General features: G+C 38.1%; 1 protein-coding gene across 7 annotated transcripts in view; it reads left to right on the forward strand.

The window, feature by feature from the left end:
* Positions 1-27,057, forward strand: part of COL24A1 (collagen type XXIV alpha 1 chain) — a 127,220-nt gene that overhangs the window by 95,933 nt on the left and 4,230 nt on the right. For all 7 annotated transcript variants that reach the window (XR_011152419.1, XR_011152420.1, XM_069022919.1 and 4 more), the window contains 21 exons: positions 859-912; positions 1,130-1,183; positions 2,449-2,502; positions 3,081-3,188; positions 4,724-4,777; positions 5,251-5,358; positions 6,250-6,303; positions 7,089-7,142; positions 8,438-8,494; positions 9,422-9,475; positions 10,503-10,556; positions 10,663-10,716; positions 12,833-12,886; positions 14,510-14,617; positions 16,386-16,493; positions 17,962-18,069; positions 18,157-18,210; positions 18,504-18,566; positions 19,706-19,759; positions 21,310-21,345; positions 26,965-27,000. Coding sequence is in view for 5 of the 7 variants with exons in the window: in XM_069022919.1 (XP_068879020.1) it covers positions 859-912; positions 1,130-1,183; positions 2,449-2,502; positions 3,081-3,188; positions 4,724-4,777; positions 5,251-5,358; positions 6,250-6,303; positions 7,089-7,142; positions 8,438-8,494; positions 9,422-9,475; positions 10,503-10,556; positions 10,663-10,716; positions 12,833-12,886; positions 14,510-14,617; positions 16,386-16,493; positions 17,962-18,069; positions 18,157-18,210; positions 18,504-18,566; positions 19,706-19,759; positions 21,310-21,345; positions 26,965-27,000 (1,380 nt within the window). In the remaining 2 variants the exon portion in view is untranslated. The remainder of the gene's footprint in view (positions 1-858; positions 913-1,129; positions 1,184-2,448; positions 2,503-3,080; positions 3,189-4,723; positions 4,778-5,250; positions 5,359-6,249; positions 6,304-7,088; positions 7,143-8,437; positions 8,495-9,421; positions 9,476-10,502; positions 10,557-10,662; positions 10,717-12,832; positions 12,887-14,509; positions 14,618-16,385; positions 16,494-17,961; positions 18,070-18,156; positions 18,211-18,503; positions 18,567-19,705; positions 19,760-21,309; positions 21,346-26,964; positions 27,001-27,057) is intronic.

Consider the following 27,057-nt stretch of genomic DNA (forward strand, 5'->3'; position numbering starts at 1 on the left):
TTACCAAAAAAATGTCTAAAATAAGTAGCTTTTTATGTTGTAAGGACTGTCTTTGAGCATACATTCATGATATCTGTCATAGAAGGTGAATATTTAATCGAGTAAACAACCTTTTGGGGGGGGGGGGCAGAGAGCACCATTCTCCTTGCAGTTAGGTAGTAAAATACCATTAATCACATGTCCTTTCAAATTGTAGATAAAGGAAAGCAGCTGTAGACAGCCTTCTTGCTTAACTTTTGCTTCTGTTTTTTGCTTTGTTTTTAATATTTCATTGAGAAAAATGTGACAGAATGTATTAGCCACATTTGTAATGAAGTACCCGAGGGATGAGCTCACTTAGAACAGTAGGGATCTGGCTTATTTGAAGAAATGCTCTTTCTCAGTCACCCCAAATCTAAACTGACTATTAAGAACTAAGTTTTATATGTAAACTTTACAGAAAGCAGTCTGGTACCATTAACTCATTAAGGGCTGAGGCCTCCAAAAAGGGCTTTGTTCTCCAAAGGCTGTATCTACTTGGCTCCAAGCCTAAACAGAGATGAAGTTGTCAGTCAGATTTACAGAAGATAGATGCTTGCTCAGCAGTAATTTATGGTGAAAGGTACAGGCTTAGTGGTACAGCTGAGTCTTCAGTATGTTCCTGACCCACAGTGTATTTCCTGAACTCCTTCTATACTCTCCTTTCTTTTGTGTTTGGCTCTAGAAAGAACAAAGAACTGTGTTGTCTTGATTGATTTTTCAGACCTTCATCTTTCCCAGTGTGTCATGCCATTCTTCCGCTTCAATTTTGGGTGTATTATTTAGTTGTTGCAAAATTATTACTAGTGATCATGTAACAATAGCTCTTGTACCATGCAGGGACCTCCTGGCCCTGAAGGAGAACCTGGTCTGCAGGGGGAACCAGGCACAAAGGTAAATGTTGAAATTTTTCTCTTATGCTGTTTAAATTTTCAAATTTTCATAAAAGCAAATCAGAGAGATCTGATTTGTTAGCCAAGTAGACAGTGATACAGGAAATAGACCATTAAGAAATACTGTTATTGTCATGATGACTACATCAGCTGTAAACCCTGTTATTGTTACAAATATTGTCCTTTAAAATCCAATTATTTTCCTTGTGACATCCCAGGGAGACATTGGACCTGCTGGGAAGGCTGGAGAACCAGGTGACCAAGGTTTAAGGGTAAGCTATGGACACAAGCCTTCTTCTACAACAGGAACATATTTTATGAAGTACAGGTTGAGAAATCTTGATTTATCAGAAGAATTCAATAAGAAGCTATGATCTGATAACCTCTTTTTTTAAAGAAAAAGAAAACAGTGTAATACTGTAGCAAGTTAGAAAGAGTATTGGTGGAGGAAGAGTGGCTTGAGAGCTGCTCTGCAGAAAGGGCCTTGGGGGTGCTGGTCAACGGCGTCTGAACATGAGCCAGCATGTGCCCAGGTGGCCAAGAAGGCCAATGGTATCCTGGTCTGTGTCAGAAAATTGTGGCCAGCAAGACCAGGGCAGTGAATTTTTCCCTGTATTTGGCACTGGTTGAGCTGCACCTTGAGCTTCGTGTCCAGTTCTGGGTCTCATTTCAAAAAGGACATTGGTGTGCTGGAGCATGTCCAGAGAAGGGAAACGCTGCTGGTGAAGCAAAAGTTTTATGAGAAGCAGCTGAGGGAGCATGGCTGTTCAGCCTGAAGAAAAGGAGGCCCACTGTTCTCTACAACTACCTGAAAGGAGGCTGTAGTGAGGTGGGGGTCAGTCTCTTCTGCAAGCTAACAAGTGATAGAATGAAGGGCCTTAAGTTGTACCAGGAGAGGTTTAGACTGGATATAAGAAATGAAATTTTTACTGAAAGAGTGGTTAGGCATTGAAGTATATTGTCATGGGAAGTGGTAGAGTCATTGTCTCTTGAAGTGTTTGAGAGGCATCTGGGTGTGGCACTTGGGAATATGATTATGGTGGTGTTGGGCTGATGATTGGAGCTTTCTGTCAACCTTGATGATTCTGTGTGCTTCCATGATTATAATGTTGAAATATTTCTGATGGTAAATGCTGAGTTTTTCGTGGCCCTACAGTAAATCTGTAAATTTACCAATATAGTAGCTATCCAAATAAACATGGAAGATTCTGGACAGAATAGGTTTATTTTTGAGTTTACTGTAATTACATGTTATATACTCTGAAGCTAAACAAAATCTCACTGCTACTGTCTAAATCTCCAGTGTTACATGGACATAATATTGCCTCATTTTTCTAATGCTGATCATCTTTTATGCTTTCTTGTGTTGGATATTCATGGGCTGTGACACTGAAGATAAATAAACTGTAACAGCAAAAAAGTAGTTGTCCAAAAGATAATAAGCATGTATAAAACTAGTATGAGTTCTTCCAAGGCAATACCGCTATGTCAAGAAATTTAGGCAATAACGTTGTTTTCAACTGTTTCTTCCTATAAGGGTGAACCAGGGCCTCCAGGAGAAGATGGTGTTCAAGGAAAAGATGGCCCAAAGGTACATTAAGTTTCTGTAGCAGATGTAAAATACTCATATTAGCTTAAGGACCCAGATCTCCTCTTTTATCCTAGGTCAAAACCAGATCAACAGAGCCCAGTTGAGTGCACTTAATTTTAACATAGGAGGTCCTGTAAAGTACAGGCTTTCCTGTACCTTTTAGGTCCATATCTACCTTGCGAGGGCTGCAAAGTTGAATGGCTTGACAAAGAAAACCCAGCTGGAGACATGAGTACAGCTTTTGTCTATGGCAACTAGAGTGCTGGAGAAAGCAAGACCAAGGCTGCTCTGCTCCCTGAATTGGATCAGTGCTGTGCCAGGACCTGTAGCAGGTGCCAGGACGGGATGTCAGAGAGAACAACTTCATATATTTGGTGATGGATGAGGCAAAATGTGGCTATAGGAGTGTATGAATGAGATAGAAAGGGTTTTACCCTAACTTAGAGCCTGATCTGAATTTGACTGCTAAGATTCTCAGACATTCAGAATTCCCTTTTCTTTTGAATGAGTAATTCTGTAGCAGCAGATTGACTAAGCTTTTTTTTTTTTTTTTTTTTTTTTTTTTTACTATGTTTTAGGGAGACCCTGGAGACCAGGGACTTGTTGGAGAAGGTGGTGAAAAAGGAGAGATGGGATTACCAGGAATTTCTGGGCCTCCTGGTGAACCTGGCATAGTGGGCATTCCTGTAAGTGTTTTCAGGTTGAAATGGACTTTTTGCTCATTTGCTTTTAGTAAGCAAATTTAATGTTTCTTTCTTCTTCTATTTTTGATTTTTCTGATTTTCTTTGTAATTCGAGACGACCATACTTAAGTAAGCTTTAGATGTGGTTCCAGATAGGAAAAGCATTTGTCTCCTCTTTCTACCAATCTTAAATATGTGACCTCTTTTCAAATAGTGATTCCTCACCACTTGTCATCCAGACACACAAACCATACACCCTGGAGCCTCTCACTTCAGATCTCTCTTCTCCAAACAATATGGCAGCAACCATATACAGATCAAATAGTAGACAAGCATTAGACTTCACCATCAACATGGTTAGATCAGTTTGCCTATTTGTTCTGACACCACTTCTAGCATCTAAAATCCAACTATGAAGTTGTATGCAGCTTCTTCATGAGAACTAATATTTTGGAGCACAGTTTCCAAAGCAAGTATTGCAGCCTTAAGTCAGACCAGCTCCCCTTACCAAAAATCATCATTTTCTCATTTGCAGTCCTCTGGCTGCCTTCTGTGTAGTTCTTACGTGATGGTGGGGTCTGACAAAACATTAGTTGGAGCGCCAGCTGTTCACAGCTGTAAGCACTGTCCACTCTGTCCTCTAAGCATCCATGTTACATTCTGCTGTCTTTAGTCCTGGGTTCTTCACAGTGAACTACTTTCCTAGTGAAAGAAAATAGTGTTCTTTTAGTTGTTGGCACCTTTAGTGTGCTGCAGTTTTGTTTCTTTTTCCTCTCACTGTCTGTTTGGAATTGGCAGTTCTGGGGAAGATTGAAAGTTTCAAACATTGAAATTATTGTAAAACAGCTCAATCCTGGCATATCTATGCTGGATGTAATTATACTTGTGTACAGTAAACATCATCAGCTGTGCTTCTGTGCCTCAGTGAGACAGGCAGGTCTGGCAATTCAATTTCTGGGAGGATGTGGTTAGGGAGGGATTTTTCACTTTTCTGTTCTACGCGTTCCAAAGGCAGCTGCAGAGCTGCCTTCTTCTCCCTTCTTCTCCCTTCATCCTCCCTGGCATCTGGGAGCGTTCACATCACAATTTTGGTTTGACCTCCTTCTAGAGATGCAGACAGATCACAACATCCTAGTCTAAACATGGAAATCAGTTTCCTGTAGCCAATTTTCTGAGTGTTTCATTGGGGGTGAGACTAATATTACATTTTCCTTAAAAAGTAGCTTACACAGCAACAAATAAGCTTCACAAATCTGTTAAGTAATATATTCTGTGTGGACAAGATTTATTGGTTTTGTTTCTCCCCTATTTTCAGTGCATTTTCACTACTTTGATAAATAATCCCTGATTCTTGCCTACTTGTTTCTGCTATAACTAGAAACAGTCCTACTAACTTGTGTACAGCCACAGTTAATGACATTTTTCCTCCCACCTCTGCTTTACAAAAGCCTACTTAGTTATGCAGCTTGGAGCAGAGGTTAAACATGTTTCCAGGCCTTTCTCAATCCTTTCTTTTTCTCTCTCTAATAAATCTATAGGGCCCTGAAGGAACACCAGGAAATCCAGGTCAGAGGGGCCGTTTAGGAAAGAAGGTAGTATTTTTCATCTTCCCCAGTTCCCTTCCTTTTATCTGAGACTCAAATTTACATTACGAAATTCCACTGAACCAGAGCTATCCCTGTTTTGTGTCATGCTTCAAGCCAATTTTTTTCTTGTTAGCCATAGCAATTAGAATTGTCATCATTCTGCAAACCGTAACATTCAAGAAATAAAGAAATTTAGATTTGTATCAGGATGTACTTTTGCAACTCAGAACAGTTTCTAGTTCTATTAAAAAACATTAAGCTTTGGCTAAAAGAAAACAAAAAAATAATAGGAAGACTTTAGCAGAGACTATTTTATACTGCAGAGTTCTGGGCTCAGACATTCTAATATCTACAGGAAATGACATACAGTAAATGTCATACCTATTAAATAATGCTGTTACACATTTTGATTAAGCATAAACTGCATTTTGAAACTTAGTGTCCATCTCTTATTATTTTTAATACAATAACACCCACAGGGGGAAAAGGGGCAGCTTGGCCCTCCAGGAGAAGCCGGACCTGCTGGTGATTCTGGCCAACCTGGAAAAATTGGTCCCAAAGGTGCAAGAGGAACTCGAGGTCCTGTGGTTAGTAGAAAACATGCTTAATTAAGAGCTTGGAGGTCTTTCAGCATCAGAAAGTTCACCTTTCCAGACAGAAACCTGGGGCATGCATCTGGAAAGAGCCCTCTTACACTTTTGGTCATCTGACAGGGGAGTGGGATGGCAGAGCACACCATGGAATGTCCCACACTCCACATATAACCTCACTGCTATGGGTGTTTATAAACCTTTCCAGTTCCAAGAACAAAAATCAAGGGGTTTACTAACACATACAATAAGCCTTAGCTATGGCTGAAACAAAGCATTTCAGATGAAGACTACTATTCCTATCAAAAAGGAATCTTATCCAAAGTTAACTGAATTAAGTCTGTTCCATTAACTTTTAGCTCCTTTCATAGTAAGCTCCCCAAACTTGCTCCATACTGTGTGGCACATGCACCAAAGCATCCAGACTCCCCACTAGAGAGGCAACATCCCTGTCTCAGTCCAGTCCCGTGGCCACTGAATGCAGCAGTGTGTTCCTGAACACAGGAAATACAGAAGCAAAGTTTACTATCTAATCACCAATATTTTCAAGAGAAGGACTCAACTTTCTAAGGTGATGACCACCCTCCACTTCTCTCGGCATACTAGCACTTAGAGAGTTCTTTCACACCCCTCAAAGCTGAGATCCTTTTGATCTTCATTATGCACAAAGACTATAAGGTTAGGACTGAAAACGTTGACCATTTTTTCCACAGAAGAATGAAAAGCCCAGTATTCTTTAATAAATGAAGTAGGACCTACAGAAAGTTGTCTGTGGTGTCAAGTGTCAATATTTCAAGATTTTTCAAGTGCTTACTTTATAAAGTAGTCATTGTTGTAGCACTTTACAAAGGAGCTCTTTTTTCTCTCACTGATAACTGCATTTAACAGGGACACCTAGGAGGAATGGGACCTGAAGGAGAGCCAGGAATTCCAGGTTATGGGGTACGTTTTTTACTGAATTCAGGTACACATATGTCCCAAAGTAAGTCTGTGGTACTCTAATTTCGAATATCTTAGGGATCTGTATCTAGACTACACAAACATTTTCAGGAAAGCCAGATACTCACATATGTTTATACAACATGTTTGCCTATTCAGAAATGTTAGCCTTAAGCAAGGATGGCTGGTTTTTGTGAGGTTTTTGTGTGTTTTCACTAGCAGGGGGGTTTTACCACAAACTTTAAACCCTTGTTTATCCAATGTGTCTCACCCCTTCTGAGTAAAGTTCCTATAAAACTACTACAGGTATATATATAAAGAAAGTTCAGCAAACACCACCACCTCTGCTTACTGTCTGGCCATGCAATTTTCATTTCAGTAACAGAAACTGATTAAATGAGGTTAGTTGAAGGGCATAAAGATATTGTGGCTTTCACTGAAAAATAGCTGTGAAAATCATCATAGATGGATTGAGTAATCCTCTTACAGAGCAGACTGTCCAGTCTCTTTTCCAAACACAAACACCCATCAGTGACCCTAACCCTCAAGCAAGAACCAGCCCAGCTCCAATCACCTGCCTTCAGCCCTCCCAGAATCTGTAGTTTCCCAATGTGCATAGAGTTTTTCCTGCACACAGTCCATTTTCTGCCATTGATTTTGTTGTCATAACATGATTTAGAATAATTAGCCAGCAGAAAAAAAAATGTAGTTAGTAGCTAAAAGAAAGTTTGGAATTATTTCTTTCTTTATTTGTTTTAAAATAATTTGTGTTTGATTTGCTTCTTCAGGGTCACAAGGGTCCTCCAGGGCCCTCAGGGCCCCCAGGCCCCAAAGGAGAAAAGGTATGAACATGGATTTTACTGTCCTGTTTTGTGAAAATATAAAGGGAGGAAATGTAACTGCACACCTACTGTTTCCCACAGCAAGCAGCAAAAGCCACCATTTGCAGTATTTGTTAGTATTGTCAGAGACTATGAAAAGAAATGCAAAGTGAGGAAAAGGGTCATTCAGAGATGGAGTCCCAAATTATACCGTTAAAATGTTTGTGGTTCTAAAACACAAGGTACCCACTGTACAGAACACAGTCTATTGTATCAGATAGCACCACTGCCCTTAGAGAGCACTGCTGACAAAAATAATCAGTGCAGAACCAGCTAAATATTTACTTAACTCTGAGTCTGTTAGTACACCCACAGATTTGCCTGAAAGTCCAACTAGAATGGACAAATGTCTGTGGTTAATATAAAATGTTAGGGACAGGATGTGGCCTCAGTACTGCTATTTTAGTGTCAAATTTACTGTTGTTCTCTCAAGTCTCAAATCCTGAAAACAGATTTGTATGGTGAAATCTGTGTGACCCCAAGAAGGCAGGTACATGGATTCACTTCACAAAGATTGGACTGGAGTTGCCCTTGACATAGAAATACAAACTAGAACAAGTTATGCAATAAATTCTGTGAATAGACATTTAGTGCTTGATGTTATAAACAGGTTTTGTATGAAATAAGAAATAATAACTGAAAACTAATTTTTTGGGAACTAAGTGTCTAAGTTTCTTGGTCACTTCTGAAAAAGCACTTTGATGCACTTTAAAAGTCCTTAATCATATTTAAAAATGTGATTCTCTTTGCATTACTATTGCTAGGTATCAGCTGGAATAGATAATTTTTTGTTTATTAACTTGGATGGCAGTTATTTCGTATTTAAATTTTAATAGATTTCAGGCTTAATGTTGAAGTCTTCTGTACACTTGTTTTTCTTTATGTTAAGTGTATTTCTCAAAATAGTGGAAGAAGTTTTCTTTTTTTCCCCTTGTCAAATATCCTGTTTATCCTTTTTTTTGATTAAATAAAAACATGATTACATGGAAATTGTTCAAATAATCCTTTTTTTTCTTATAGCTGCCTTTGAGAATAGAGCAAATATTTAGCTTTTTTAGTCCTAAATGTCTTTAGGACGTTTAGGTGAATGTTAAGATGGAGTTACTGTATCCACTATATTAAAACCATAAGCATAATATTCACTTTTAGCATCTATACAATGTGTTTTCTGCTTTTCATTAGCATTTGAACTTGTGTGCATGGTAGATGAGGTTGAACTTCAAGTTAACATTTTTAAATATTTATCTTTGGTTTAGGGTTACCCAGGCGAAGATAATACAGTCCTTGGACCACCTGGGCCCATAGGTGAACCAGTAGGTCTTTCTTTCTCAAAAACATTACATTAGTGCATCTCAAGACAAGAGCCAATGCATTTAGTTCTGAAGCTTTTTATCATTGTCTCAGGAGCCAGTAAAAAAAACATAGAATGATCCTCCTTTAATGAGTAATCTCTCTCTGAAAATACTGCTGTGTGCCCTTTCCTGCTTAAACATCTGTGCCCTCTATTTAAATACACTAATGCCATTAGTCTGTGTTTAGATCAGCATTTTAAGAAAAGAATTTTACCCTTGCTGTTTACTCTGAGTTATACTTAATTGCTTTACTAATCAAAAATATGTTTTCACTTATTTTGTTATCACTGCACACTAATTTAGCTGATTTAGAGAACGGCATTTTGTAACCATTTTTGTACTAAATTCATATGTGGAGTGTGTCTCTGCAGCATTTATGAACCTGTCAAAATTATTAGGAGAAACTTCAAAATTAAAGCAAATTTTGGGTACAGCACATCATTCCAGAAAAGAATCCAATTTTTAGTGTGCTGTCTTACAGAGGCCATAAGAGAGTTTTCCTTGCATGTCTTGAAACCAGAGTCACTTCATTTATCCATTTGGATTTTAAATTAATATATATTTATTTATATACATAAGTATAAATCTGGAGAAGTTCCTCTGAGGTCAGTCCTCCATCCTGTTTCATTAAGCCCCATGTAAGATTTATCTTTTAGCTTCTTTTAGTCTTCAGTTAAAAAAATTTTAGACTGTGTCTGACTGCAATGCTCTGTTTAGAAAAAAACCCATGTTTATTCCTTTAGCCAAGCTAACCTTTATATCTGTATTGCTCAGTTCCCTCTCAGTGGTTAGTTTGTCTTGAGAGAAATCCCAGCTTTCTGTTCATATTTCACTGCAGCATTATATTCAGTTCAGCTGTTACATTTTGCTCTTTGGTTTGTTCTCTAGGGTCGAATTGGTGAACGTGGAGATAGAGGAGAACCTGGAGATGAGGGTTACAAGGTAATACCCCTTGGGTTTTAGTCTTTGAACATGGCATGCCATGCCTACATGTGGAGCAATGCAGCAGAAGTGCCATCTTCCCTCACAAGTGTGCAGAGATGCACGTGCTGGAGCCTCACTGCACTGCTGCACTCTTGGAACACATTGGAGCATCTTTCATATGGGGACATGGGAGCGGCAACTCCTCAGCTGGAGAAGACTCCAGTGACCTTAGTGTGCATAAATACCTGATGGGAGGAGATTAAGATGAAGTAGCCAAACTTGTCTCCATAGTGTCCAGTGACAGGACAGGAGGCAAAGGGCAAAAACTGAAACACATGAAATTCCTTTTGAAATGGCTTTTTTTTTACTGTGAGGATGACTGAGCACCAGAGCAGGCTGCCCAGAGAGGTTGTGGAGTCTTCATCTGTGGATATACTGAAAACTTGACTAGACATGGTCCTGGGCAATCTTTTCTAGCTGGCCTTGCTGGAGAAAGAGGGTTCCATAGATCTCAAAAAGTCGTTTTCAACCTAAACAGTTCCATGTTTCTGTAATACTGTAGTAGTTACCATTTTTCTCTGACATTTAAGCACTACTTATTGTAAATCTAATCCTAAAAATTATTAATGAATTATATTCAGTCTTTCAGCACATGAAAATTGGATGGTAACTGATGCTTATCACTGGTGCAGTTTGCTGAAATACAAGAGACGGTCCTTGACACGGAATATCCAAGTTACATAGTAATACAGATAGACATAGGAATAAATGAATGAACCAAATCTGTGCTTACAGAAGTGCAGAAATGTTTAAACAATATGTAATTCCCACTTGCAGCTTGGAGTAGAGAACGCAAAGAATAAAATCTCCACAGGGTTTGATCTTGGAGATCTGACCATACTTTATCTAGGTCGTGTCAGTGAATCTGTGCCCACCTGGCACCTCCCAAGATGGGCTTTACAAGGAAGTCTGTAGCTCACTGAGCATGCCAGCCTGAGTTACCTAGTTACCTGTATAGCAATATGTTATATTTTCTCCTTCCCAGGGTCATATAGGTCTTCCAGGGCTCAGAGGACCTATTGGACAACAGGGGCCTCCAGTAAGTGTTTCAAACAAGTGAGATTTCTCTATTGACTGTTGAAAATCTGTTTTCATCTGCATTCAAATGACTCTTTTCATTTATTTAATGTATGTTCTTTTCAAAGGGAGAGCTGGGTGAATTGGGAGAGCAAGGACCAAAAGGAGAAAGGGGCTCAGAAGTAAGTAGAAAAAAGTGAAACAAAACTGCACTTAACTGGAATTTGCAGGGTTTTATTGTTCACTGACTATCCTTGGGAAACTGTTCCATATGGTTAAAACTGAGTGTTAGAGCTCCCTTTTCATACCTGCAGGGACAAAAAAAAAAAAAATTAAAAATATAATTATCATGGTTAGTAAATGTGTGTTATTTGATAGGTAAGTAGTTTTACTTTGGAGTGATATAAAGCATTATGAGAGGCTCTTTTGGAAATGTTTGAGTGATATTCAATTATCCCCTCAAATGGAGTTTCTTGTGGGAAAGTAGCTCTGGAGAGCAACTGGGATTTTGCTTCTCTGATCTGTAAATGAAGCCTCCTGGTACTGCACTGTACTGAGTTTTCAGAGACCTGGAAATAAGGAATTTGCTACAGAATACTGGAGCAATAATGACAGAACAAGTCATGACAAAGATCAAAGATGAAATTTTTCTCTTTAGAAATGTTAGTTCATCTTGGTGATGTGTTGTAAATTGCCAAAAGTGTCTATATTCTCCCATGGGCTGAATGTCATTGGCTTTTGATATTTCAAAAGATTTAGGCTAAAAGATTTCTTACAATACCAATTACCATTGCAATTTTAATGAGCTATTTTATCTGAGAAGTTCCATAGAGAAACTCTGTTAGTTTCAAAATTTTGTAGGTAAATACAAGAATCTGTGGTAGACTAGAACTGAGGAGCAACAGTAAGGAAACGTGATGTGGAGGCGTTGTCAGCATGTACTCTGGCTGTGAACTTGGATATATTGTTTTTGTCAAACTACTCACATCACAGGACAAAATCAGCCATTCCTCTTGGAGAGTGCTTTCTTTGTCTTGCAAATGCTCCTCAGACTAATACTGCCATTTACAAATGTGGAACTAATATCCAGCATGGAGCAACCCATAAGAGCTTAAAGGTTTCCACAAAAATGTTAGTAGTGAAAATATTCATGCAGTCTTCACTCCAGTGGCATTACTGGTGCTGCTATAGCAAGCCTTGCAAAGTTAATCCCATAAACTGCAATGCTGAATCATCTGGCTTTACTTTATGTGCATCCAGAAATCTTAATGAAAACAATATTTATTTGAATATGCATATTCTAGTTCTGATTGGTGGACTTTTTTATGCCATTCTTAACAAAAAAGGCATTAAATTGAGCAATAAAACAAAATTTTGCTGGTTTTTTTCATGTTTACCTAATTATACAACAGTTGCACTTATAATGACTCAAGCTTTTTCACTTTTTTGCATGTTTTGCCATATTGCAGCATGGTAGTTACAGCATAACTTTTGCTTTAAAAAGAGTGTTTGAGATAATTAGTCTGAAAAATCTTGGGAACCTTTTTCTACTTGTTCTATGCTAACAAGTGTTATTCTTGTCCCTGTTCTTCACTGTTTGCATCTTTTAGAGGTAGGATAAAATTAATGCTCTCGATCTTTATATTCTGTGGAGACTATCCTATAAAAAAGTTCTCTGAGAAGCTTTTGACCCATTCTGAGCTTTTCTTCCTTGGTGCTTGACCTCCTATGTCACTAAGCCACTTTACAAGAATGTTATCTGCTCAGAATCTCTCAATTTTCTAAGACTACCAATTTCTAGATCAGTCAAGATGAAAAAAGTCTGATTTTAAGTAAATTTTATCTTTTGTGTAGATCTTAGATAAAAAAGAATGTTTACATCTGTGATATATGACACTGTTACTTTCTAGTATTCTCTTCCACAGACATTCAGTGCATTTACATTGCCTACCTTTCAAGACTTCCCTTTTGAAGAGTACAGGAAATGCTGTAAAAGTGTACTTCCTCACACGGGGTGGCTGATACAGGAGAAATTGCCAGATTCATGATGAAAAACATTTTATGCTTGTTGTTGAAAAAGTTTTCAAAACTGATTCACAAAAGGGAAAAACATACAGAATTCTGCCAAAAATACATTTGCTTTTACTTGAAAAGCTTTCTGCTGTCTCCTGAAATGTGAATAATCTGGTTCAAAGCCAGGCAATGTGAACATAAATACTAGACAGCAACATTCCTCAGCTCTTCTTAGGGGACTGAGTTTAAGACATTTGTCAGTTCACAAGTATTTGTAACTTCTAGGGACCCACAGGGAAGAAAGGAGCAACGGGTCAGGCAGGCAAACCTGGAATTCCTGTAAGTAACAAAATTCTACCATATATCTTCAGATTATAAAACAATGAAACTACTAATAAAACCAAAATTGAATCATGCCAGGGTTACCAGAAGGTCTTGTGTTCACTCTAAAGAATCTTATTATTATCCAGGAGGTATGAAGGAACCCCTGTCATTTTTGAATAAAAATTTTCAAAATTTTGTTAAATTGTACTGAATTATATATTCAGTTACTCAGCATATGGAAGTTACGTGCAACTAACAACAAGGGCCTTACCACTTGTAAAGTTATTTAATTAGGTCATTTTTGGAGTCCATTTGGAGGTTATCACGTTATATTGCACAGAACTGTACTTGTGTTCACTTCTGACTTCATCAGTTCTTTGATCCTCTGCAGCCTACAGAAGCTTGGATCCATATGTCCGTGATGGATACATGTGGTATCCTTGAGGTTTATTTATTTCTCTTGCTTGCCCTGAGCTGAAATTTTTAATGTTTTTTCTTGAGTTACTGTAGAGGAGCTGACTTGCATTCCCTTCTCCCTGAGGGAGAAAACAGAGCAGGAAGCAGTAGGTGTTCTGTAAACATAACAAAGAACAAAATGCGTCAAGGTTATTTTGGTCCCCTAATAAATAATACCACACAAGCACATATTGTAAATAACTTTTACTACCTCACATCAAAACATTGTCAGTAACTGGAGAAATGCAGCTGTTGCACAGGGCTTGTACCTGCTGGGCAGAGAGCAAGAGGAGGCTTTTGAAGACAAGGAACTGTGTGTCCTTTGTAAATACTCGGCATTTTCTTTTGGAGGACTACAGGGATCTTTCAGCAGACAACAGAAAACAAGGAAAGCAAGACATGCAGAGAAGTGAGGAGAAGACAATAAAACTAGAACTTCAGGAAGTTTCAAAGCACATGCTAAATGCAAGATACTTAAGCAACCAGAAGTTTGGTACACTTATATTCTATATGGGTGTTGTTACCTATAATTTTTCAGACAAAATGTGTTGTAGTTAGAACATTTTACATTTCTGAGAAATTGCATTTATAGAGACATTAGTGCAGAACTCCAAGCCTTTTAAGATAGTGTATCTCAGTCTAAAGGGAAATAATTGTAAGGAAATAAATCAATGTTCCTCTGTTGGATGTGATAGGAGGCCTTTTTATGCAAGTATAGCAACAGTTGCACAAACTTGCCATATTGTAAATTTGTATTTTTGATATGTTCAAATTTGAACCGCATAAATTTGTGGAAGTCCAGTACTGAGTATTTAGTAAATAAAGGCTGAAAAGGTATATGGTTGGGTTTTTTCAGGGATAAATAAATGACTTTATAAGGTTTCCTCACTTCAGTTTAAGAATCAGCACTTGCAGGCATCTTCCAGACCTGGCACACAAAGGGGTCAGTCTTACGATTTCAGCTGAAGTTGCTCAGATCCCATGACAGAGCAAGTCTAAGGTTAAACCAGTAGAATTCTAAAGCAAACATCCTAACTCAGAGCTCCCTCTGTGAGTATTCATTCATATCACTGGGTCTGTTGTTAGGTAGGGTTTAGGAAGCACTGTGACTGAAATCTAGTTATGGGGGAGTGAAGATGAAGAGAACCAACAGTGTTATATTTGATTTGAATTTGTTTCAAGGGAAAACCAGGGCAACTAGGGCAGAAAGGAGCAGTTGGGTACCCTGGACCAGAAGGCATTCCTGGGAACCCTGGCAAGACTGGGCTGTCAGGGGAGCCTGGCCCTAAGGTAAGTAACTTTCCACATTTCCTCCATGTCATTTTGCATTACAGATTTCCTAGGGTTAAGATATTTAAAAAGAAGGGACCTTTCTCAGTTCCCTGAGTATCTTGAAAATTAGACCAACTTTTTTTTCCTTCTCTTTTGCTCCTGATATTCCAGCCAAGATACAAAGTTTGCATAAGGGAAGTGTGCTGTGAGAAGAGCTGTTTCATTGGTATATGACAGTAGTAACTACAGCTAAGCGAAAGTGATTACTTAGAAAGGCTGCACAAATCTGTTCCTGAAAATGAGCCATAGATCCCAAAAGACACTGTTTCCTCTCAGGGTCTGAGATAATCCCATATTTTCCTTTTGTATTTGTAACCAATGCCTCTCTACCTAAATAATTCTGAAGCTTTGTCCAAAACCAGTTAAAAAGAGTATTAGGTATCTGAGATATCTAAGAGCATTCTTTGAAACAGGGTTTTTGTCTGACTGTTCTTTGCTGTGGGCCCAAGGTTGTGACCTGCTGCCTCTGGGAGCAGTGACACAGCTCTTCAATTAGTCCCTCCAGAGAGGGGGAGAAGATTCCTTGAGTAGTTCTCATCATTGAAGGTCTGATCACTTTGATTTCAAGTATGTATTTCTCAGTAGTTCTACTCAGATGGACCAGTAATTGTTATAAAAGGTTGCCACGTTAGATTTGGTGTTAGGAATTAACCAAGATGCCGGATGAGGCACTGCTGTTTCAGATACAAATTTCCAATCTGATTGAATGAAGAGGAAATTAAACAAGTTACCCATAGGGGGCAGGTGCACCCTACTCAAGCCTCTCCAGTCTCAGGTCATGAACCTCTTCCAAGTTCTTAAAATTCTTTGGAGCTGGATTTAGGAGAATTACCCCAAAGAATTTTTACATTTTTGCCTTTCCACTGAAAATTTCATACAATCATAGTAAAGACAACTCCATTATCCTATTACAGTTTGTAATAAAAGGAGGTTTAAAACTGATATTTGCTACAATGAACAAAAAGAGAAGAATTTTTGCAATGTAAGTTTATCAGTCCATCAATCTGTAAGCCACAGCACCATATGCAAAAGCCAAAAAAAATCACATTTAATACAAAAATCATGTTTTATACAACCCTTTTATTTCTATTAGGGCTTAACTGAATGTCATAGGAAATAAGGAAGATTTATATACGCATTTCTATTAAATTACATCACAGAAATATTCATTTGTATGGTAGCAAACTTCCATTTTGTATTTTTTAACATGTCAAAAGTGACTTAACTCCATATATTCAGTAACCATGATTTTTCATTTAAAGCAGCTGCTTTCATTGATAGCTTGATGTCCTCATACATTTTCATAACAAACATTCTGATCTTTCTTCATATGGCAAGATTATTGTGTGTGAATCTTTACAGAGTATATACAGCCATACTAGTATTATCAGTATGCCTGATCCTTATAAATAAACATGTAGAATTTTGAATAGTTCTTTGGGAAGGTAGTCTCATTTTGTTTCACATGGAGTTACTTCTTCTTGAAAAATGAATACTGTGAAGTTCAAACTATTTTCAGCCTTTAACTTTTGGAATATTAGCAGAAATCTAGATGATACTGCTGATCATTGTCTTTCTATTTATTTTGATGTACTATCAGTGTGTGTCCATATATACAGAAAGCATTGAGTAGTTTTGACTGATTTTATGTTATTTGCTAGTTTCAGCATGCAATGAAGAAACGTTTGGCTATTCTGCTTGTAACCATTATTTTCAATTTGTTAAGGGCAATAAAGGAAACTCAGGCTTACCAGGTCTAGCAGGTTATCCTGGAGCACGAGGTCCCAAGGGATTGCCAGGCATGCCAGGGCCCATGGGAGCACCTGGACTAAAGGTACATACATGGGATCTTGTTGTTTTAGTACAGTTATGCTGCATTTAGTGACTGTGGAACCACCATACTACTGTTAATCATGTGAGTAACAGGCAGCAAGTCTTATTTGAAAGGTAAGACTACACAAGTGGTGTTTACCTCATTTCTATAAACTGTAAATTGAAAATAGAAATCTCATCCATCTGAATGCTATTCCCAACTCCAGAAGCCATCAAAACACTTGGTATTTATTCATTCCAGCTTTAGGGTCAGATGTTTCCTGATTTTTACTTCTAAACTTCTGTAGCTACTAGAACAGTTGGGATGATTTAAATATCTAAGCAATCTAATAGCAGAGAATTACCATAATCTCAAGCCTAAATCCCCAGCTTGAAATTTATCACAGGAGTTAAACTGTTTTTGTTCAGCCCTGTCAGAAAGAAATCTGAGTGTGCTCCATTTTCCAGGCAGTTCCAGGTACCTGATATTAGCACATCCTCATATTAATTAGACTCATTTCAGTTTTAAAACAAGCAAACAATGGAAACATTACAGATTATTTTCTTTATTTAGAATAGAATTTTCTTTATTTAGAATAGAATTTATCTAAAATCATTATTTTTATCTAAACTAATTTTCTTTGTGAGATTTTATTGGTAAGCCATTCTTTAAAACCTTAAGTTATTTGGAAACTGGAAATACTGTCTTTGTTATCTTTTCATGAATATATTTTAGTATAAACTGTATTCATTATTTGCAGTGTTTATTGCTCCCACTCTGAATTTTACTCCTTTGCCTGGACAATGAGCTGTAGGAGGTAGTTCCTGCTCAGAAGTGCCTGCAATCTGAAAAAGGCAAGGAACAGATGAGTTGAGGGAAAACTGTTGCCACATATAGTACAGAATAAGCATTAATAAAGCACATACTGACTCAAGACAAATAATACAAAGGTAAAACCTGGGAAAGAGTATAAGCACAAAACATGAAACCTGTTTATTCACAGCCTTTATTGCAGCTCAGTAATCTCCTGAGCTAGACATGACTTCTATATATTTGATAGTCCTCAGAGGATTTGTCTTGCAGGAACTTGTCTAGTTTCCATTTGAATCAATGTAGATTTTTAGTATAACAGCAGGGAGTTTGACAAGTACACTGTGTCTTGAGCAGAGGATTATTTTTAGAATTTACTTTTAACCTGTCTGTTCTCTATTTTATTTTGTGAATTTTACTGCTTACACTGGGAGATACCATACTAGAACTGATCCAACATGTATGGTTTTTGTTTCCAAGTCAAGGAGCAGTCAAGTCGTGTTTGCATTTTAGTGTATGTTTAATTATTTTCCTGAGGGAAATGAAATGAATGGAATAAGTCTATTTCTTAGAGAGAAAGCATGTTCCACACTTCTGACTTGTATTTAAAAGGAAACTTGTATTTACATTTGTAACTTCCATAATTGTAATAGAAGATACATTTTCTTCTTATTGACAGGGCGAGAGAGGGCTTCTAGGTCATCCAGGAAAGAGAGGCAAAAGAGGCCTTCCAGGATCACAAGGTGACCAAGGACCAGCAGGAGACGCTGGACTGAAAGGACAGACTGTACGTAACCACTGTGGTTGATGCAAAACAAGTAGTCCAAGAATTGGCAACATGAACTAATAGTAAGGATGCCTGCTCTTATTACAGGGAGAAAATGGAGATCAAGGTTTAATGGGGTTTCAAGGATTCCCAGGTCCAAAAGTATGTGCTTGTTCTTTTCTCTTAGACTGTAAGCTATTTACAGAGTGAGAACATTATGAAAGCATAGAATTAATCAGCTTTAACACTAATTTGTTCAAAATATCTCTGAACTGTTGGAACATGGTAGGCAAAACTGTGTACTCAGTGTCTAAGGACAAACATTCTGGGTCAGTGCTTGGTATTTTCACTGTTACTGCTCTTAGAAATTATCTTACTTTCACTCATTACAAGAGTTTGAAACAAGTGGATAGCTAATGTTCATGTTTGATTAAACTGTTCCTTTGCATTTTCAGGGTCCTGCAGGGGACATTGGCTTAGTTGGAATTCTGGGCCCAAAAGGTCCAACAGGCCAAGTTGTAAGTGTTTCACTCCATGAAAGTGATTGTTAGGATGGTTTGCAAGTGGCACATGTTTTTAACTTAGGGAATCTTTTTTATTTTCTTATTAACAAGGCCAGAACCCTCTAACCAAACCTTTCTGTCCAGATGCCCTTTGCTTGTACTGTAATACTGCTCTGGTTACATCATGCTTACAGACACACAAACAGAGCTGGGCCCTTAATCTTGAAAGAAAAAAGCCTGCTGATTAAGTGTGGATCTCCTACTGTAATCTTATGACCTTGTATTTCTTCTTCAATTGGGGTTGAACATTCTTCTTACTGGCAAAACTGCTGATTGTATAACTGTGTTCTACAGCAAAAGAAAATAGGGATCAAACTTTGCCTGCAGTAAGACACAGTGGTGCTCAGGCATTACTGATTAATAGGTAGTCTTTTTTTAATGAACATTTTCTTCTTCTCTAAAATGCTCCGAACCTTCATTTGCTCATTCTTCATGACATTCTGCTTCGCTACTCACCAAAAAAAGTGCAAACATCTTTAATATTTTGTGCATCCAGCTTATGGCATCAAGTGTGAAAGGTTGAAGCATGGAACTACTACAGCATGTTCTCTCACTGCTGCCTTTGCCTTCACAGAACTGAATTTGTTCAGTTAACCAGATGCAAAGCAGCAGCTTTAGGGGACTGCTCTAATAGCTACTTTATTTTTCTAAACGTTCCTCCACAAGATAAACACTGGACACAAGCAGTTTGTTCTAGGAGAAATGGAACAGACGTGTGACGTTTTAGCAGCATTTACTGGCAGCCTTACAAGAGTACTTGTGGGCAGTAATATAGCTCAAGATATAGTTGGTTGTAGCTCAATAAATATGTGGTCTTTTGTAATCAGAGTGCTTAAGTTTCCACTGTTTTTAGTGCATCAGTTTTCACATTAAAGAATGTTTGGGGGCTGTCCAAGCACAACTATTACAAATTATTTAAATACTTACCTTACTGATTTTGTTGCAATGTGCACTCAATATTTAGAGAGTATCACCATGATCTTTTGGATATTTGACAGGTCTGTGTGCTAAGCAACTTTAAACAAGGATATGTCATGAGGATTTTCTTCATTTTGGAAACATGGTGAACTAATAAATTCTTTGCTTGTTTACAGGGATATATTGGCCCTGTTGGTCAAGAAGGCATAGCAGGCCCAACTGGCAGGCCTGTAAGTTTCCCTTCACTTTTGCACAATTTGGTTATTTCGCTACCCTTTTGTTCAATCATCTTGTTGTCAAACTAGCAACCTTCTTATTTTTGTTTACAAATAGCAACTAGCAGGACCTTCCTTGTTATACCATGCTGGAAAGTTAATGCATGTGACTCCAGCATCTGTAATACAAACAAGAAAAAAATGACAAAAAACAGTGACACAAAAGTAATTGCAATGGCTTTCTGGCTAAGTACAGCATACAGAGGGCACGTCTACAGGGGCAGTGGGCAAGTCTACGTGTAAAACAGCACATAGTAATCACCATCTGGATAGTCTTTCTCAGCCTTTGGTCTGAGATATATCTACAGAGTATCCACAGTTTCAATATAGTTTATTTTTTATTTGTTGTCGGTTGAACTGTCCAGAGTGCCCCTCCAGACACTCTGGGAGTGCCCATGAGCCCTTGCAAGGCTGTTCCAGGTGCTGACGAGGTCCCTGTTACAGCTCAAACGTCATCTTGTTCTTTCTGACAACTTTCAATGCACCCCAGGTTCTCTGCACTGGGGGAGCTCTGTCCTCATCCCTGTTTCCATCTCTTGTAACACTCATGGTGCCAGAGCCAGATTTGTTTTGCAAGAGAACCCCATGGCTCATGTCTCTAGACCACCCAACCATGTAAGACAGTTTTAGGAGCCCTTTGTACCATGAAGGTTCCTCTGCCTGATCAACTAGACTTGGAGTGAATGAGAATGTCTAAAAATCAAAATAATCATAACCATAACAAACACAAAATAAAAGTAATAAATGCAAATATTTACAAGTGAAATAGAAAGAATTCTAGAATTCTTTCCACTTGTTGGAAAAATCGATACTTTGTCTTGCTCCATTCTTTTCAGTTGCACTGAGGAGGAAAACTTTACAGTTGTGTGTACTTGTATGAAGGCTTTTAATAGACTTCATATTGAATGCTAGAGTTTGTCATCATCAAGAAAGCATTTTAGTTGAAGATTACTTCTACGTGTTATGAAATACAGCCATCAAGATGCACAAATTTTCCAGAGAAGAATTGTAAGATTGTTGCCATGCTTGGGAACACAATTTAAATGTAAAACTAGTCAAAAATAGGGATAGAAAAATAGTGTCTAATCTGATTATGAGACTAGAACTAATAACGGCATAAAAACATATATGTGGTGAATGGATTTGTTCATTGATGAAGAGTACTGAGTTTTGTTCTCTAAAGATGGTGAAGCACTGATGTGTTGAATGTGGATGAAATTGTGGAGAACACAGGTGATTGACAGGGACAACACAGTTAGAATTACTGAAAGAAAACATATTTGCAAGCTGAAGAATACAGCTTTCCACAAGGAATCACAAGATGTTTTCAAGTAATTTCATTTTCTACTAGTACAGGAAAATTAAACCCCCAGATCTGTAAATACTTCCACAGATGAGATTGGACTTCTCATGTGAGCAGTATAATTCTCACGGATATCAATCTGCTTATCTCAGTCCTAGGCAGCTAGAAAGCATATCAGAATAACAGCTGCTCTTTCTTACAGGGACCGAGAGGTGAGAAGGGCATGAGGGGTGAAATGGTAAGATGAAACAACTTTTGTGCTTTCCTTTGGCTGTGTAAAATCTATTCCTGAATATACTTATGCATGCTCTGAATGCCAGGAAGTTGTGTTGTGCTTGTGGAGCACACTGGCCAAGAAAGCTGGTAGCCTGTGTTAGAAATCTGAGCTTTTCTTCTTCAAGTTGACTTATGTAGATATGCCCAGTGGGTGTGAGATGCTGGGCTGTATGGCCCCTGGTCATATAGCAGTCACATACTCCAAATCTGTCCAGTTCAGATCTAAAAGGAAAATCTTGTGTCACATTTGTTGTCAAAGATCTAGTGCCTCACAGCATGCACATGTTCATAGACCTGTATCTTCTTGTCTAGAGAGGGACAAGCTCAGGAGAAGCCTAGACCTGTGGGTGGGTGCCCCTGAAATGTATTCCAACCATAGGAACCATGGGCAGCACTGATAGGTTATGAATTTGCTGTCTTTCATTTTTCAGCAAGAGTCATTGTACATTCATGAATGTTGGATTTAATTTTAAATTTGTGTTAGAGCCAGTAAAGTCTCAAATTCGTTATGGCTATGTGAAAAGTCATTAAGTTATCATATTTACAGCAAATATGAACACAAAGTTGATAACGATGATATTACCTTCCATGACAGACGTATTAGCTCCTTTTCCAGTAATTAGAAGATGTGATCTTATTCCTGTTTCTCTCTACCCTGCCATCACACTTAAAATTAATTAGTTTCACTTATTGTATTTTGCCTTTAGCCACCACCTCCAAAAAATTCAGTCAAACTGCCTTTTAAAAGTTTTGAAAAATCTGAAATATTCAAAACATCTTAAAGAATTAAAGCTTGGAACGAAGCTTCTTGTCTGTGTCTTGGAGAACTCTCCTCTTTGATTCCAATGCTTTGAGGCAATTGCTATCTCATAATAAGAGGAAAACTAGTTCCTCGATTTGTGCTGCTGTTATCCATCTTAGCTGTCTTTTTCTACTGTTTGTTCATAAGAATTGTTATGATACCATAGAGCTAAAAATGCTGACACTTAAAAAAAATCCAAAAATAATCCTCAGAAAACATCCAAAATGGTGAAAAAGAAACATCTGTTTCCATTATTGGTGCTGGTGTTTAAGAAGTTATTTCCTAAAAAAGTTATTGAATTCATCGAGACGAGTTAATCTAGTAAGGCTGCCTTCAGAAGAATGTTTAGTTTAAAATCATATACAGAGGCATTACTTTCCCCCAAGAAAGAGATTTCTTTCCAACTACTTTCACACACAAAGGAGACCAAATTTTTTTTCATCCAACTGTGTATTCTGAGCTTTAATTTATACCTTTAAGATTTATATTGGCATTCTTCCTAGAATCACATCAATTTTAACCTTTTTGTAGTATAGTTATATTTTTTAGTCTGTCAGGGTTACAGAGTTCATTACTAGAAAGAAATATCCTTTTATCCCCAGAAAAACATGGCATGTAAAATCATGTCTTCTTATTGAGGTCAGTGGTGAAGCACACATTCTTTCTTTGTTAAAATACTGTCTTCAAGAATTTTAAAAGTCTTGGAAAATATTAGTGTCCTTGGGATTGTATTTCAGCTGGTGGGGGGGTCCGTGGCTCTGACCCAGGAAGAGGTGACTGGTCCGGAGAGATGGTCCCGGAAGGGATCGCCTTCCCGAGGCCCAGTGTCTTCCTCTCAGCTGCTGGCAAAGGAGGGCCCTTGCAGAGGCTATCAGCTCTTTAGTGATTGTCAGCTCGTGATTCCAGCTCAGCTCTGCAGGGCATCCTCCAGGCCAAACCAGACCAGAGAGAGACGAGAGGCCCGTGTGGCTGGTTCCGCACAGAGGTAGCTTTATTGTTGGTTCCCTCCGGCGAAGGGGAAAATCCAGGGACGAGCTCTCTCTTCCTCCGGCGAAGGGGCTTTCTTTTATAGGGATACAGGGGATCAGCAGGGGACCAATGGGTTACAGAGGGTCTGGGACAGACCAATGGGTTACAGAGGGTCTGGGACAGACCAATGGGTTACAGAGGGTCTGGGACGGACCAATGGGTTACAGAGGGTCTGGGACAGACCAATGGGTTACAGAGGGTCTGGGACGGACCAATGGGTTACAGAGGGTCTGGGACGGACCAATGGGTTACAGAAAGATCTGCATAGTGTCTCTCAAAGGATTGTGGGTCCACTTTTCCCGCCATGACCCAAGAAGCGGCTGCCCCTTTCAGGGAGTCCTGCTGGGCGATTGCAAAATCTCTTGTCTCAGCAGAGATCCCTCCAGGGCAAGGGCTGGGCATATCCCACAGGATTGCTCATGCTTTCAAAGTTGAGCATATGTACTATTGTATGTAAAATCAGAGCATCTCAGCATTAGAAAAAGATTGGGATTTTGGCCTTTGAACTTCTGTTCAATCAAATGAAGTGATTAAAGAATTAAGGAACACACTGAAACTAACTGGTTTAGTCTCTGCTTTTGTTTTTATGAACTGGAATTACACTTTTCTCACTTAAATTCTAATGCGCTCAAAGGTTAAATTAAGTAGATTTGTAAAAGTAATCCGGAACATTCCAGTAAAACATTTAGCAATTAACTTAGTCCATGAAAAGTGTAACTTAGCCTTATTTTTCTGCTCTGCAGCAGAAAGAAAGAACATTGGTAAAAGCCCTACTCTGTGCAGTATCATTATGTTTTTAAGATTTGTAAAGATAATTGCTATAGCTCTCTGAAGTTTTGATGCAATTTGGAAATGTGATATTCCACAAAGTAGTTCACTATAGTTAACAAATAGCATTCAGTATTTTCCTTTTTTTTCCCCCTTGGGTTTTACTGGCAAGGAGACAGTGGATTGAGACAAATGACATTCCTCTTTTGCAAAATACCTTAAACTCATTGGAACAGTGCAGGGTTTTATTTTTAAAACATTCAGTTCTATCTCAAAAACCACTATAAATTTGAACTGCTCTTGTCCCAAGACTTTTTGACTCCTAAAATGGTGACACACGCCAAGAACACAGAACATTAACTGAAGCATTCGGTCATCTGAAAAATACACTGGAATGTCTAAATCTCAGCATTCAGAACAAGGACATCTATTCATCCAAGAGCAGTGGTTACCTAGGGACAAACTGTTGAAGACTTTGTACCTTTCCTTGACTTGGTATTTGCATAATCAAGCCCTGAACCAAGATAAACAAATATATCCTTACAATGTAAAATTTGTTTCTCAAGATTCTTTTTCACACTTTCTCTTTCATTTTATACTAAACCTACTTGGCCAAGCATGATCAGACAGGCCAGTAAAATATTCACATGTGACTGAAGGTATCCTGGAACAGTCTAACTGCACCTGAGCACGTGATCTGATAAATTAAATGTGGAGTCAGCCTTCCCAGCTGGCATATAACAGTATGGCTCTCTGAAACCCAATTGATTTGCAACAGCTGAAGAACTACGCCAAAATAGTGAATATAATCTTTGTAAACTGAAATCAGTTTTGTAATAATGAATAACAACAATATTTTATGCATATTTAATAGTAATGGGATTTAAAAGAAAATTTCCAGCTGGGCAATAATCAAACTCAGAAGAGTAAAAGAAAGCTAGATATTTGACACATCCCACAGGGATTTCCATACTATTAGTACTACATATTCTAAAATTACTTTTATTTCCATTTTCCAACATTAATGATTAACATCTTTTATAGAGATGTTAATCATTAAATTTTTACCTGAAAGATGGCTTCCAGTTCCTTCTATAGGTGTAAGTGGATGAAACATAAATAAGGTCAGGATGTATCAGTTGAAAAGCTGACAATATTTACAACCCATAGACCTTATCTTATTAAGGTCTTCTTGGTTAAGTATCAGAAAATCATCTATCTAAACATCCAGAAGTTGCTTCAGTTTTGAATTTTCTCTATTCTCCAAAGAACACATACAAGCCATTTACAGTCCATCAACAGAGCCTTGTATAGAGCTGGTGCTTGGAACTAAATGATGGCCCCCACTTTTCACACCCTTCATAATCCAGCACCTGAGCCCCTCTGGCATGGCCAGGGCAGGTGACATACAAACAAACTTCACGTGTGCAGCTGTCATTGTGACCCCTGGCAGATGCATTCCCTGGTACTACCACATGCTCTGCCTTAGGAGTAGGTCTGAGTCTGTCTAGAGAGAGTAAGAAATGCAGATGATATTCTCCTAAGAAGTGAAAATTTGCAGCCTCATGACTTAGGTACATTGCTTCTATCTTGTTTGAGATCCTTTTCTCAAAAAACATAAATGAGTTCATGTTAGATTGAATCTGGCCTTTCTTTAACAATTTCTAGCTGCCCTTGGTTTTGGCAGCTCGAGCATAGCCTGAGTTCAGCAGTTGTAGCGCGAAGTGACACTCACACAGATCTTGCTTGCTGTGAAATCTCACAGCAGAAACATTTCTTATTACTAAATCAAGTGATTTACAACTTAATTCCTATTTGACTAGATCAGTTTCACAATATTTGTCAGCATGACCACGTCACATCAGATCATTTCTCTTTTGGCAGAGATTTAGTACTAGTGTGACCATACTGATGTATGAGGGCTTTTGTTGGAACAGCTTATTGCGCTCAAGTAATTGGTACAAGCAGCACTGACAAAGGAATGTTCTGCTTAAATTGACTTAGCTGTGTTGAAAGGTTTTTACTAATTTAAGGAGCAGATCTAGCCCATGCCTTTCATTCCTTCTCTTTTTCTCAAGGCGCTGCCACCTATTCTTTTCCTTGCCATCATTTGTGCCACGGTTTATGTTACAACAGCTCCTAGAAACTTTGAGTATATAGAGCTTGAAGATAAGAATCTTACAGAGACACAAATGTCATTGCATGTTATTAAATATTCACAACCATTCCATCTTAATGGGAATAGTTGATTAAAGAAAGAATAACCCAGATGGGTTTATTGTACTGGAAAGGTCCATGTTCAATCCTAAGGCAGCCTAAAACTCAGATTTAAGGCTACATGCATTGTAGGCACTGTAAGCTAAGGAAAAGCAGCTGTTCCTTCTCCTTCTCTCCACTGCAATCATCCTACACACTAAAATGATGCCACTTAACAATGAGAAAATAAAGGGCATAACTTCTTGAATAAAAAGGAAGCCTGCCACATCACTGTAAAACAATGAACATAACATGCTCTGGCTGAAAATTGACACTGTTAATGAATTAAACTGATAAATGCCTGGCACATGCTCGTGGATTAAAGTGGAGCAGTTAGTTTTTTGCAACTACTGATAACATTATTTACAATGTTTTTGTGATTACTTACCCCTTCTAGTACTTATATTGTCAACACACATATAACACTGGCATAATGTACAGCGCATTATATATTAATACTTTCTATGACTTTTAATGTTCCCTTAATACCAGAAGTAATTGGAGAAACAAGTAACTAGACAACACAGCAATTCCAACCTGAATGTTCATATATTAACAGAGCAGGGTGCATTAACAATAGTAACTAATAATCTACTGCTTTACCACAGCTGGTATCACACCTTCTTCCTTATACACATTGGGGCATTTTGTGATTTAATAAATACATAAATGTAAAACCAGAGATTTTAATATGTAACTGTTGCATTCTATCTCCATTTCTTCTAGGGGCTTCAGGGACGGCAGGGCCAGCCTGGGCCACCTGTAAGTGCATAAAAAAGTTTGCCTGTGTTTTTCCATTTTGACTGCACTATATAAAGA

Source organism: Aphelocoma coerulescens, chromosome 8 (assembly GCF_041296385.1).
Source record: "Aphelocoma coerulescens isolate FSJ_1873_10779 chromosome 8, UR_Acoe_1.0, whole genome shotgun sequence".
NCBI classification, from domain to species: Eukaryota; Metazoa; Chordata; class Aves; order Passeriformes; family Corvidae; genus Aphelocoma; species Aphelocoma coerulescens.